Consider the following 14,322-nt stretch of genomic DNA (forward strand, 5'->3'; position numbering starts at 1 on the left):
CGTATGTGTGAGGCAGGCAATTATTTATTTATTTTTAAAAGATTTTTAGGAGTGCACCTGGGTGGCTCAGTCAGTTAAGCATCCAACTTCGGCTCAGGTCATGATCTCGTGGTTTGTGGTTTCGAGGCCTGTGTCAGGCTCTGAGCTGTCAGCACAGGAGCCTGCTTTGGAGTCTGTGTCTTCCTCTCTCCCTGCCCCTCCCCTACTCACGCCACTCTCTCTCTCTCAAAAAAAAAAAAAAAAAAAAAAAAAAATTAAAAACATTAAAAAAAATATTTTTAAGTACAATTTACCCCTCAACGTGGGGCTCAAACTCACAACCCCAAAATCAAGAGTCGCATACTCTACCAACTAAGCCAGCCAGGCTCTCTGAGGCAGGTGATTATTTAAATCTCAAGGAGTATCCTGGTAGCTTAATTAAGCCAAAATGTATACCAAGGATATCAATATAACTAAAATGCACCATGAACTTAATATTGACACTAAAACAACTTTTAAGGTGGACAAATAATTTTATTTTGTGCATGCAAATACATGTCAAGTACTGCAAACTTTTTCCATCAATTTTCTCTCAAACACTGAAAATCATGATGCTCTATTCTGTGAACAGCCAAAGCTAATATCTCTTCACTTCAGTGCTACAGCAAAAACACACAGAATTCACTCTTTGCTATTCACTATCATCACAACCCTCATTGTTCCATCTCTGCCCTCCCCCCATATACAGGCCTTTAGAAATCCTAGCCTTCCCCCATTTAATCCTATTCCTATAGCACAAAGGGAAACATTACAATTTGGAAATTCAAATTGAAATAAATGGAATAGAATTTATTCCCATATATATTCCCCATTTCATTGTACAGAATTATTTTAAATTATAGTTTTAAATAGAAGCTGAGTATATGCCTTAAAAATGAGCATTAAATCCATCTTAGAGATGGTGCCTGCTTTTTACATGATGGGTGTACACCATCTTTAATTTCATTTACATTTCAATCGAACAATAGATTTGCAAAGAAAATGTCTAATACAGACGTAAAAATATTCACACTAGAGCTTCACAATCGGTTGTACAATTGACAAACAGGCCTCTTTTCCCAAACTTTCCAGCTAAGCAAATTTATAAAATGTAATCAATGCAACAAGAAAAACATTTCTCTTTCACTTCCAGGGAAAAGAATATGCAATAAACAGTATAAATGCAGACAGCAGTTGCTGCAAGCTAACCACGATACTCCCAAGTGGCTGTACAGTGGATATGTGCAGTACAAATAAAAGCCACATGTGTTGTATCACAACTACAGTATAATTGTTTGCCCAGCTAAGAGAATGCATGCACTTCCATGCCTTGGGTTATAAAGTGAGGCCTAATTCTCGACAGATTGATGGAATATATGCAAATGACCTTGGCTGTTGGCAGTACTAAGTGCAGCCAGTGTCTATGTTCCACTGGTTTGAGGATATTTTTAAAATTTTATTTAAAAAAAGAAAAATTGCCAATTTTGGATTTGGGGGAATAACTGCTCTTGGAGTAGAAATAAGACTCCACTCAAATGTGGGGTGTTCTGATCAGTGGCCTTGACTCCTTGTATTCCCTTGCCAGCAAAGGGATACAAAGAAACTGCTAGTAAAAAGGAACAACTAGCAAATGTATTCAGTTTATCCAGAAAATGGGATACTCCTTGAGCACGTTCATTTGTGTTCTGCTTCTGCTTGCAGAAGGGGTTCTCATGAAGGAGTTACAGTAAGTGATCCCATCAACACTCTTCACTCACTAAAACACAAGAAAAGTTCTTCCAGGAAACTAACACATAGTTGCAATGCAACTTTTCCCTTTAAGCCTAGTTACCAACACTGGTGACAGTCTGCTCAGGAAATGACACAAAGAAGCTAGGGAAGAAACATTCAGATTCAAAGTTGAAATCACATGCTGAATCTGAATCTAATCATTACAATTGCACCCCTGCTAACAAGACAACACAGGCTTTAACATCTAAAATGCAAGAGCAAGCTAGATGGTTTTTAAAACAACGTTTTCAAATATTTAAATGATCCCATTTTAAATTCCTAGAAATAGCTGTGCATCTTCTTATTTTCTCAAGGCAGCATATAAAATTGGGATGTGCTTTATATACTTGGAATCAACTTGAAATTTGAGTGAACGGGACTAGATCCATACAAATGGAAAATTTCAGTTCTCGTACAGGAGGCGAGGTTTCTTTTATAATTCTCTTGTGAGAGTAAGTAACTACTAGGAAAAAATCAGTGCCATCGACCCAACGAAGTACTACCTTCTCTTGAAAATTATATGCACAACCTTCATGCATGACACTTGCTTATCAGATGGTACTGAAAGGAAGTCATGGCAGGACAGGCAAGGGAATCTGCTCTGGTCAGGCACCAACTAGACGAAATACATACATAATCTCAGAATTTATAAAATGAAACGATACTACAAAAGAGAACTACTGAATTTAGATTCACAGAATCTGAATGAGGCACATGGACTTCAGAATGGGACTCAGAAATGGAAAAACAAAAATGTAAGAAGTAAACCAAACACACAACCCACCATTTTCCTACTTTCCAGACCTCAGACTATTTTTTCCTAATTGAACCACAGGCACCACACGTAGTTAAATTACCAACATCACACATTTCCTCTCCTATTGCCTTATATACTGATTTCAAACGCATGTACATCACATGTTGGTAAAAGGGTCAAATGACAGGGAATGCACCCAATTTTAAAAAGTCACATCCTAGGTCTGATTTATAATTTTTTTCCTCTTGACATCAGGGAGTAACTTTTTGAAGAAGGATCAGAAAGACTGCTCTTTCTTCTAAAGTGGCAGAGAACCAACATCTTTCCCTCACATTAAACCCACCATGAGAAACAGAAGATGGCCACTATATAAAGGATGCAATACAGAATAATCCCAACAAAGAAACAATTCCTATGTTGTTAGTGAGAACGAGAGTAAGTTTTTAAGAACAGGGAGTTATTGTTTTATGGGATCACCTGCTGCAAGACAAGCATTATTTTAATATAAATGTTCTGAGACATACCAATAAGGTTGGCAGGTATATACATACACTGATGCAAATGTAATTTCACTGGACAAGTAGGCAAACACCTAAGCAGTTTATCCCAAACCCCTCCAGCAGAGCACAACCAAGTTTCAAAATTTCAATTTTAAAATTAAAAAGATAAGGTTAAATACACAAGATCAATTTATGTAGTATATATTCACCCTCAGAACGTGCTGAAGATGTTTTGCGTAGTTCTGTTGCACAGAGGGTTCTTTCCCTGAGGGCACATAAGGAGCTCTCAAACTGTTAATAGGTCTCTATTTTGTAACAAAATAGCAATTTTAAAATCTTAAAAAAAAATACATTACCTTCAACATGGAAGATCTCACTATTTAAATATCCATGAAATAGACATACTGGTTTGCATATCCTTTTTGGAAATGCAAACAGCAAATAAAGTACATTGGAAGCATTTTAAATGTAATAAGCGCATATTTATAGAAGGGTTCTGATATAAATTATATAACAATCATGTTCCTGTAATATCCTAGGCTAATTTATAATGTCAGAAATAAGTTAATGTAACATGGTTTAAAACTCTTGTTCCTATTCATTTCAGGTTACAGAGTGAAATAAATAAAATGTCTTTGTAGGGATAGGGAGCACTGGCCATGGCAAAAGGGTACAGTACTAACCAAAGGAAACGAAGTCAAGGCTACTGTGCTGTTATGCTACAAACAAACATCCTCATACATTTGAATATTAAATAAATGTGTAAGATCTTCCATACTGACACCAGAATATCAAAACTACCCCTTTGTTTCTCAGGTATATTTACAACTTATCAGTCACCTTATGAGCATGTTCATTAAGACAGGTATCAAACACCAGCATTTACTCATTCTGATCAAGAAATTTCAGGGAAATGTCAACCCTCCCGCCCCTGGAAATGTGCACAAAACTTTTTATCAAAATCTTATCTGATACAATGCTGTGGTTTTGTAAAACAACTAAATAGCTCAGACGACCAATAACATGATCCTGTTTAAGCATCTTGCTAGCAGGAAAAGCCCTTACATACAGTACACCTGGTGAAAGATCAGCTTGGCTTAAAATATTCCAGTACAATTTTCAGAGTAAACAACTTCACAGAAGTTAATTAAAAAAAATAATAAAAGTCAAACTAATCTTAAAGAAACTGGGGAAAAACGAAAACAAACTATAGGTGAGATCACCAGGAAGGAATGCCCAGTTTTTGTTTCCAAATGTCGACTGAAGTTTAGGTTTCAAAAATACCTCCCCCAAATCTGGGGCATGGCTGGTTGAACATACTGCATGCTTCCAGATGCCAGGTCCAAACACTTTTCAGTCACATTTAGCAGGGCAGAAATTACTCATGTTTTTAAGTACGAATAAAGGTTAGCCAATGTTCTATTATTACATGGTTCATAGTCTTATCAACCTAACGGTCAGAGAACAAGGAAAATTAAACGCAACGTGAAGTAACAATAAACAATACTTAACCAAGATATTGCAATGAACATCCAAATTAATCAGTTTAAATAAAAAAAAACCCAGCAATACCATCTTGTTAGTCAGTGCAAACGCTACATACAGGGTTTTCTCAAGAAAGCTGAAAGCACCTGATTCTTTTGCCAAGTCATCAGATTCAATAATGTACAGGCTTAAATCTGCGTTTTAAAAAACTGCCATTACATTAGTGCATAATTTATCAAAATTGTAAAAACGATTCTGCATAACTTAGGAGAATTTAATATCTAGTACATCAGCTGAAAGACTTAGGCACTTGGTTATATATTTAATTACTTACTTCAACAAGTAGCCTGTGTATAAATATTAACAAAGCAGAAACTAGGCTTGAAAAATGGAAAATTAAAAAAAATTTCAATGCTACAGATAAAAGCACTGCACCACACTCCTACATATAATGCAGTAAAGAAAGCTAGTATATAACCCTGTAAAATTCTATGGTAAGAACATCTAACTCCACTCTTCAAAGTAAAAAAAGAAAAAAAAAAAGAAAAAAAAAGAAGGAAAGAAAGAAAGAAAAAGAAAAAAAATCCATGCAAAGTCCCATGAAAAAGATAAATAAAGCAGCTGGAATGAGATGGAAATTTCTCTCAGCAAAACATAAAATAGAAATAAATAAGTTAATTAAGTCTACTTTCACTAGATGTATCATTGTAGGATCCTGCTAGTTTAATAACTGAGTTGTTAATTTTCTATAGAAGCCATTTAAAATAGGAAATGGCTCAGTTACTGCACCGGATTGCTACAAACTCATAAAAAGCTGCTTGAAGCTTAAGTTAAATGTCCAAATTCCAATCACCTCTGGAAAGTGAACGTGTTACCCTAGTAAAGTAAATTTTCTTTTTTTTTCATAATGCTAATGCAAGAGGGCTTGAAGTATCAAAGAGTCCACAGGAAATGGATGCCCCCGGTAATATCTTTTTTTAAAAAAAATATACATTATATAATATATATTATATATATAAAAAGCTAGTGTAAATGCTTCCATGGTATGGTCACAAATTTGAAAGATGAACCTCCTTTCAGCTGTTAACCATCTTCCCATTTGCAACAGGTTTTAAAAAGTCGTTTTTATCTTCAGACATAACGTGAGTTTTCAGAATGAGGTTGCCAACACTGACAGATGTGGTGATGGGGAGGCAACTTGCATTGCTAATGGACACTGGGAGTGGCTGGCTAAAGCAAGAAGTTACCGGCAGAATTGTTTTTTGCTCCTCCCTGAGAGAAAATAAAGGACATTGAAAACAAATTAGCTTTAAGTGAATAACCCTTTAAAGAATAACTATACATGCTTAATATTAGTTGTAACAAACTTCAAAAGCCCCTAGTAAAGGCATGTATTTATCACTAAAAAATATCAGCAGTCACTAAAAAAGTCCCTTTTTTCAAAAATCATATTTAAAAAATTAAAATACTAGACGGGCACCTGGGTGGCTCAGCACTGGGCCTACTTGGGATTCTCTCTCTCTGCCCCTCCTCTGCTCATGCTCTCTCTCTCAAAAAATAAATGAGTAAACTTAAAAAAAATTTAAGGGGCACCTGGGTGGCTCAGTTGGTTAACAGACTTCAGCTCAGGTCATGATCTCACAGTCCGTAAGTTCGAGCCCCACATCAGGCTCTGTGCTGATAGCTCAGAGCCTGGAGCCTGCTTCAGATTCTGTGTCTCCTCTCTCTCTGCCCCTCCCCTGCTCATGCTTGGTCTTTCTCTCTCTAAAAAATAAATAAACATTAAAAAAAATTAAAATACTGGCTAATTTAAGGCCAACAAACTATTAAGTTCAAGACTAACCCATAATTTTGGCGGTAATTATATAAAATGGCAATATTAAATCTAAAAATATCTTTAATTAAAAAAAAATGTTTTTTAATGTTTATTTATTATTGAGAGAGAGACAGAGCGTGAGCAGGGGAGGGGCAGAGAGACAGAGGGAAACACAGAATCCAAAGCAGGCTCCAGGCTCTGAACTGTCAGCACAGAGCCCGATGTGGAGCTCAAACTCACGAACCGTGAGATTGTGACCGGAGCTGAAGTCGGACGCTTAACCAACTGAGCTATCCAGGTGCCCCTAATTCTAAGAATACCTTAACATGATTTTTTAAAAGGGAAACCCTTCATCTAGATTTTAATTCTCCATTGTGTAGTCTAGAAGTGTGCCTACCAGACTGAGGAAGTATTAACCTGATGCTGGAGCACGAGGACAAACTTTTATCCACAAAAAAAGCAGGTCTCAGGCTACTTAAAAATGGACTATTTTGTTCAAGTTTACCTCTTCTCTCCTAAAAATTCAGACTGACCCAATCACTGCCCTATTACATAAGGTCTTCGCCTCACAGGAGAGAGCCAAAATTGCAGGTAACACTGCATTTATTTTATTTAAATATTTACAACCTATGTCCACTGGTTATGAGTTATCTGTCTAACACTCACAGAATCACATGGTCTTCACCTAAACTCTGTCTCTTCTGCTCCAGTGGCTCCTTTTGGTGCTGTTGGACTGGATGCCCATTTTCCACTGCTGTTCCATTCAGCAACTGATCATTTTGAGAACTGATACCCAGCTGTATGTCCAGGATCTCCTAAGAAAATAAAATGTTAATCCTTCAGTATGAAAGTATTTTATAGTTTCCAATTGAATAAAGCTTCCTAAATATCTAATTGTGGTACTTACTTCAATTTGTTCACCTTGTCCATCAGGTTCATCAGTATCAAGTGCCGAAAGCTCTAACTCAATATCCCTATCAGGCTTAGTATCGCTTGCATCTTCTGTATAATCACTCTGTAATAAAAGAAAAAATGCTGATTTTATACCTGGGGAAGCTGGGGCCCCCCTTTTAGATTAAAGTAAGAATCTCAATGATTGAAATAAAAGCTGGTACTGCAATTTTATTTCTATTCTGAGTTTGAAAAACAATCATCCACCAGAAAAAGGAATGCTAACATACACTAGGTAATGGCATAAACTAACACACAGCAGCACCAAACAGCAAATACATTAAGCATGAAGCTGAGAGGTTCAGTTTTTTTACCTCTCCATTTCTCAGTTCAATTTCCTTGCTTAGAAGATTTAAGGTAAGGTGGCGGCCTTCATCCAGGGAATTCCACTTCTGCTGCATGGCCAGTGCATTGGCCTCCCTCTGAAGAAGCAATGAGTTACTCTTGGCCTATAGGGGAAAAAAAACAAAGGTAAAGTTAGCTTTCAACCATAGCTTTCAACTGCCATTTTATTTTAAGAATTTAAAGCTGAGGGACACAGAGACTACCTGCTGAAGTTCAATGCTCAAAAGGTCTCCAGTACTGGAATGCTTTCGATGACCAGATAAATCAGTAACAATGAATCTGTCCCTTTAAAGAGAAATATGTTTACAGTTATAAAACTGAAAGAGTTGAAGCAACTAAAGCAGTAATGGCCATATACCAAATACGTTTTCTGTAATTAATCAACCCTGAAAGTTTCAGTCATCATTTAAATGTTTTCTCAGAAATCTGTTATTCAGCTAAAATCATTAAAGTACGCTTCATGAATAATCGGGGGTAGGATCTATACTCTGAGGATACATACAAGTCTGAAAATAGAGAATCCAAAAGAAGTAAGAGTAACATTACCGTTCAATATAGTGTGCTGATGACGTGGCCTCGTTACCATACGAACTCCACCTTGAATCAACAGCATTGACATAAGGAACATAATCTACAGAAAGGTAGAAAGAAACAATGATCAGAAAAGTGAAATATCAATATGTAAATGTGAACATACACTTTTTAAAAAAGATCCATATTTTATCCAACCAGCCATGTTCTTCTGGCTAAACCATTTAATTCTGAGCTCCTGTGACTGTTAAATAGAGGGAAATGTGCTGTACCTCACAAAGTGAGGATTAAAAAGCACAGTGTTAGAATACAGCAAGTGAGATACTAGTTAAGGGGATTACCTGATACACTGATAGGCTTAGTGGCACTTCCTTGGGAAGCAGTGGCCTGGACAGGATCCGTGGTATGGTAACCTGTACGTGAAGATCTGGAAATTGCACCCCATTTTGAGATGATAGGTCCATCACTAAATGGAATTATTGGGTCTTCTTCTTTTGTCCTTCTCTGAGTTTCAAATAAATGCACTCTTCTCTTAACATCTCCACTGTCCAGGTCCTGCATAAACCAAAGAAAATCAATTAAAAGGGTTGTTGTCAATTACTTCAGCTAATAATACAGGTACATGCTTTCAAAAGACATGTAATCAAATTTTCTGGTAAATTTAACACTAGCAGTACATCTTAGTGATAATCCAACATCCGTTTTAAACCACCAAACTAGCTCAAATAATTTAAGCATTAAATGCAATTTATTTCAGACTTACCTAAATATAACTCAGCTGCTTACAGATGAGTTATATAGCAATAAACAATATGAAGATGAAAGCATTCAATCATTCTAAAACTTGAGCCAACATGCATGATATCCCCCCCACTCCCCCAAATCATACCATTAATACAGCATTTGAATTAGCAATTACATCTCTGGGCTCTGAATCGATGGCATTTATACAGGAGCCTATGGTGCCACAAGACCAAGGAGAATAATGAGAAAGATGATCTTCTTCAAATTTTGTACCACTCACACTCTCAGAGAACTGATTAAAAAAAAAAAAAAAAAAAAAGCATAATCAATTAGTACAAAACTGTTAAATTTACAAACTTGTAACTAATACAAAGTAACTATTATAGAATATATAGGACTTCATAATGAACAAATAATATAAAAACTTTCAATAATTAATATAAAAATACTGTCATATGTAACAAGTAATAATTATACTATTTGTATTTACATTATTTACTATAGAAAATAGAATGACTTCTCTTTTTATTTTGCTCTTTCAGTACTCATAAGGAACCCCTGACTATCAAACACCAAATCAACAAATATTTGCAGCATGTCTCTAACATGGTATGAAGCACTCCAAAAAAATGAAAAAAGGCAAAACACACACACACTATGGTCCGTGTCCTAGAATAGTTTACGATTCTGAGAAAAGACCATCATGTAAATATGGGAATATAACTGATAAACCATGCAGGATCAAATTTAAAAAAAGAACTCAAAGAAGGCTGTCTGGAACTAGAAGAAAAAGTGGACAAATTTTAAAAGGACTGTCCAAATTATTACAGGATCAGAATACTAAAGTTGTCATAATCATTAAATCTAGTTTACTGATTATACAGATATAGAAAGCTGATGCCAAAATCGTTAAATTACATATTACAAGTCATATTACTGGCAAATAGCAGATCTGAGTCTCAGGGAAATTTTTTTTTTTTTTTAAAGTAAACACTACACCCAATGTGGGGCTTGAACTCATGACCCTGAGATCAAGAATCACATGTTCTACCAATTGAGCCAGTCAGGCTCCCCAGGGGACTAATTATTTCTTAAAGCATAGTATAAAAAAATGCAAATACATTTTTCTATCAAGCAAGTGGCAACTCTATCACTCTGTTGTCAACATGTTTAGTTGCTTTGAAGAAGTCTCAGTTTGATGAGAAATTTGGATCTAGTTTAAGAATTCAATGGTTTATTGAAATATTTATGGATGAAAAAATGTTATCTGAATTACTTCAAAATAATCCAGTGGGAAGAGGGGGTACAAATGAGAGACTGAAGAGTAGGTAACAGGGGGTGATGGGTACGTGGGGTTTATCATACTATTCTACTTTTGTATATGCTTGAAGTTTTCCATAATAATTTTTTTTTTTTTTTTTTTTTTTTTTGAGAGTGAGCATGCAAGCAGGGGAGGGGGAGAGAGAGAGAGAGAGAGAGAGAATCCTAAGCAGGCTCCATGCTCAGCACGGAGCCTGACACGGGGCTCAATCTCACGACCATGAGACCATGACCTGAGTGAAACCAAGAGTTGGACACTTAACTGACTGAGCCATCCAGGCACTCTTCATAATAAAATTTTTAAAAGTTTTAGATATTAGAGCCCAAAAGAATGGGAAATAAATCAAATTAGAGGAATTAAAAAAATAATGGTTTGTCGTATATATAAAAGTACTGAAAACAACAAGGTACACTGAAATGATCCTGATACAAAAATTTGTTTTGTAACAACAAGAATAATTAACAGTGATGCAAAACTGCATGAATAAAACCACAGGCATTTCTGCAACTCCTGTGAAGTAAGGAAGAAATGCTTCTGCTAGATCAGAATTCAAATCCCAGCTACTTACAAGCTGAATTTATTACTTTGGGCAAATTACTTAATTTCTCTGAGTAGGATTTCTAAAAAACATAGATTTAATACCGGCCCCCTAAGATTTTTGTGAGAATTAAATAAAATAGCATTATGCAAATGCTTAGTACAGTGCCTGGCACAAGTAGGTGCTCAATAAATGGTAGATATATATCTTATTACTAAAAAACAGAAAAATAATGACAACTATACTGCTGGAGAGACTTTCAATTCTTGGTGGAACAGGTCTCAAGACCATTAAAAACTTAATGGTCTTCAGAGTCTCACAATGCCTAACTGTAGTGCTTCTCACAAACTCAATGTTCACTGAACTACGTGACTCAACTTCACACTACACCGCTGCAAAATACCCAACACAGCTAACCCTGGTTGGAAAGAGTGCTCTGAAGTCGGGTGTTTGACCTATCCTTGCAACATCAAGTGATGAAGACCTTTCTTACATCAGTGCGAAAGTCTACACTGAATAGAGGAGAAGGTGGTGTTGGTGACTGTGTTGCCACAGGAAGAGTTGAAGAGACAAGAGGTGCTTTCTGAGTGTGGTACTGTGCCCACTGCTCTGGCTTTCTTCTTATCTGCTCCTCGCAACTGGTCTTCAAATGACCACAAGGTTCCTAAGGGGGGATAAAAGAAACAATCTTAATCATCTAGGGAGCAGTAAATAAACTTGTCTATTTCCTGTGGAAATAACGTAAACAGTTTATTATATTGTTGGGACAAAAAGATACAGCAGGGAAGTCACCTTAGCCTATTCTCCACACATTTAAATGAAAGGATTAATGTTTAGTCAAGTGAGCACTCAGTTTTCTGGTTTAGAGAAGTCATTTGTATCTATGTGGGGATACTGAAAATAGGCCCTGTCCTTGTATTTTGGAGATTTCTCTATACCTTCCCATCAGTTTCCTATCCAAGCATAACATTTATTGAGCATTAATATGTATCAGGTCCAGTTCCAAGGGCTTTGTTTTTCTGATTTAATCCTCACAACAGCCTTATGAGGTAGGTACCATTATTGCCACCAAACATGAAAAACCTGACGTACAGAACATATAGTAACTTCTGTAAGTCACACAATTTCTAAGTGGAGGAGCTAGAAACCCATACCTGGGTGGTAGGACACCAAGTCTGACAGTGGGCTCTTTACCCACTGTCACTACACTACAGTAGCAGTCCTATTTCCACTGTCACTTACCCTTGGTAAAGGCACACTTGTCCTTGGCTCACTTGGTGGCTGGCAAGCCACTGAATAGTACCCATCTAATGAGTTATATCTTTCCCGCAAAGACGTCTGATAAACAGACGAGTGCATCACATCCATTGGAGGTAAAGAATTACTTCTAATAATGTCATCTCGTTGGTACATAGGTGGGCGCCAGATGCGCCTGCTGTCGTACACAGGAGCATACATTCCAGAAGGTACTGGCGGAACTGGTCCATACGGCTGCGGAGGAGGAGGTTGGTAAGGAGAAGAATTCATTCGATCTCGAGGGGAAAATGTACTGTAATGATCGGCATATGGCATAGAAGCAGGTGGGAGGGAGGACTCTGGAACATTATTGGATCTCACAAAGCGAGGAACACAGGGAGCCACACCAGCTGGTACCGTTGGAGGTGGTGGGTAGTATCCTTAAAAATTAGAAAAAGGAATATTTAATGTAATCTTAGTAAAATCCAACATTGTACAATGATTTAACTCTAAACCAGCTTTTGATGTGGGAAAAGAAAATAAACTTTGAACCTTGGTTACTCCTACTTTAGACAGACACTACACTACTATATGAACTCCTATGTTAAACTGCTCCTCAAAAACACAAGACAGGCTATTAAGAGATGGCTGGTAAGTTTCCTTCTAGGGCATCTACTGCCACAGGTTTTGGATTAAGTAATCAGTTACATTATTGATTCATAGCTTTGGGGGAGCAGAGGTAAAAACCCCTTTCAAAATCTATATAAGTTGTGTATTGTCTTTCCAAAATTATACATTAACTATATATAAACCAAACATTCTACAAACTATTTCAAGGGATTCACAGAACTCCCTGAAGCTCATCCATGGACTCTATATTTGACGTAAAGGAAGGAGAATCTTAAAACTATTGGCATGCAGAATCATTAATTCTTAGGGCAGGAAGAAAACTTAAGGGTTATATAGTCCAAAAGATTAATTTCTTAATATAGATATTCTAGATATAAGTGATTCACTTATGTATCTAAGGACAATATATATTAGTTTCTTTTTTTTCTTAGAATTGCCTAAAATTACTTACCTGTCTGGGGGTACTGTGGGACTTCGAAGGGTATCGGAGTCCTTGGATCTTGAAAATACTGAATGTTTTCAGAATGCTGAGGATATACTGGTACTCTAGTTATAAATGCGCTGGATTTTGGAGGCACAGAATTCAGCTCTGTTCCAACATTAGAAGGCCCAGCTGAGGTAGCCGCTACATTACTTACAGGAGTCTTGGGTGGAGAGCCAATTTTACTGGAGAGATAATTTATCAAAAACAAAGAATAAATTACTGTCTGTAACTGCTGTCTTCCTCAGTAGGAATTTTTCATAAAATTATATAGTGAAACCACTAATAGAGAAAATTTAGGTATTTCCATAGTGACAAATAATTTCATTGCCACCCTACACTGCTGATTCACAGGATTGTAGTAACAGATCTCATATTCTGGCAAGGGTAAAAAGAATGCAAACAAAGCCCAGGCACTAATGTGATCCACCAATCCCTTTTTACTCATTGTATAAACAAAGATTTTTCCTAGTGGAAATTTAAAAAAAAAAAAAAAATTTCTATTCAGGGCGCATGGGTGGCTCAGTCGGTTAAGCGTCCGACTTTGGCTCAGGTCATGATCTCACAGCTCGTGGGTTCGAGCCCTGTCTGTGCTGACAGCTCAGAGCCTGGAGCCTGCTTTGGATTCTCTCTCTCTCTCTCTCTCTCTCTCTCTCCCTCCCTCCCTCCCTACTCACTCATGCTCCGTCCCTCTCTTTCTCTCTCTCAAAAATAAACATTTAAAAAAATTTTTAAAAAGTCTTATTCAACAGGTTCACCCTTAAATTTATTGTTCAATAACTACAGTTAACCCTTGAACAACACAGGTTTGAACTGCACGGGTCCATTTATATGCAGACTTTTTTCAATGAATAGTACTGCAAATGTATTTTCTTTTTTAAAATATCTTTTGTTGTTGTTGTTTTAAGTAAACTCAACCCCCAACGTGAGGCTCAAATTCACATCCCCTAGATCAAAAGTCCCATGCTCTGCGGACTAAACCAGCCAGGGTGCCCCTCCTTGTATTTTATTGATGACATTTTCTTTTCTCTAGCTAACTTTACAGCAAGAATACGATATACAATACATACAACCTACAGAATACGTGTTAATTGATACTATGTTATCAGTAAGGCCTCTGGTCAATAGTAGGCTATGAGTAGTTACATTGTGAGGAAGTCAAAAGTGTCCCCAATCCCTGTATTGTTCAAGAGCCCACT

General features: G+C 36.7%; 1 protein-coding gene across 4 annotated transcripts in view; it reads right to left on the minus strand.

Moving 5' to 3' along the window:
- Window positions 1–492: 492 nt before the first annotated feature.
- Window positions 493–14,322, minus strand: part of RC3H2 (ring finger and CCCH-type domains 2) — a 52,123-nt gene continuing 38,293 nt past the window's right edge. Inside the window, exons 11-21 of one of the 4 annotated variants that reach the window (XM_042963414.1) lie at window positions 13,094–13,308; window positions 12,019–12,452; window positions 11,270–11,440; window positions 9,093–9,209; window positions 8,515–8,728; window positions 8,189–8,273; window positions 7,846–7,927; window positions 7,612–7,746; window positions 7,254–7,361; window positions 7,013–7,161; window positions 493–5,802 (exon numbers count right to left, since the gene is read on the minus strand). In XM_042963414.1, coding sequence (XP_042819348.1) covers window positions 5,607–5,802; window positions 7,013–7,161; window positions 7,254–7,361; window positions 7,612–7,746; window positions 7,846–7,927; window positions 8,189–8,273; window positions 8,515–8,728; window positions 9,093–9,209; window positions 11,270–11,440; window positions 12,019–12,452; window positions 13,094–13,308 — 1,906 coding nt within the window. In that variant the 3' untranslated portion in view covers window positions 493–5,606. Of the gene's footprint in view, window positions 5,803–7,012; window positions 7,162–7,253; window positions 7,362–7,611; window positions 7,747–7,845; window positions 7,928–8,188; window positions 8,274–8,514; window positions 8,729–9,062; window positions 9,210–11,269; window positions 11,441–12,018; window positions 12,453–13,093; window positions 13,309–14,322 lie in introns of all 4 variants that reach the window. The other 3 variants (XM_042963413.1, XM_042963416.1, XM_042963415.1) reach the window with 3 other exon arrangements.

This window comes from Panthera tigris, chromosome D4, assembly GCF_018350195.1.
Source record: "Panthera tigris isolate Pti1 chromosome D4, P.tigris_Pti1_mat1.1, whole genome shotgun sequence".
Lineage (NCBI taxonomy): Eukaryota > Metazoa > Chordata > Mammalia > Carnivora > Felidae > Panthera > Panthera tigris.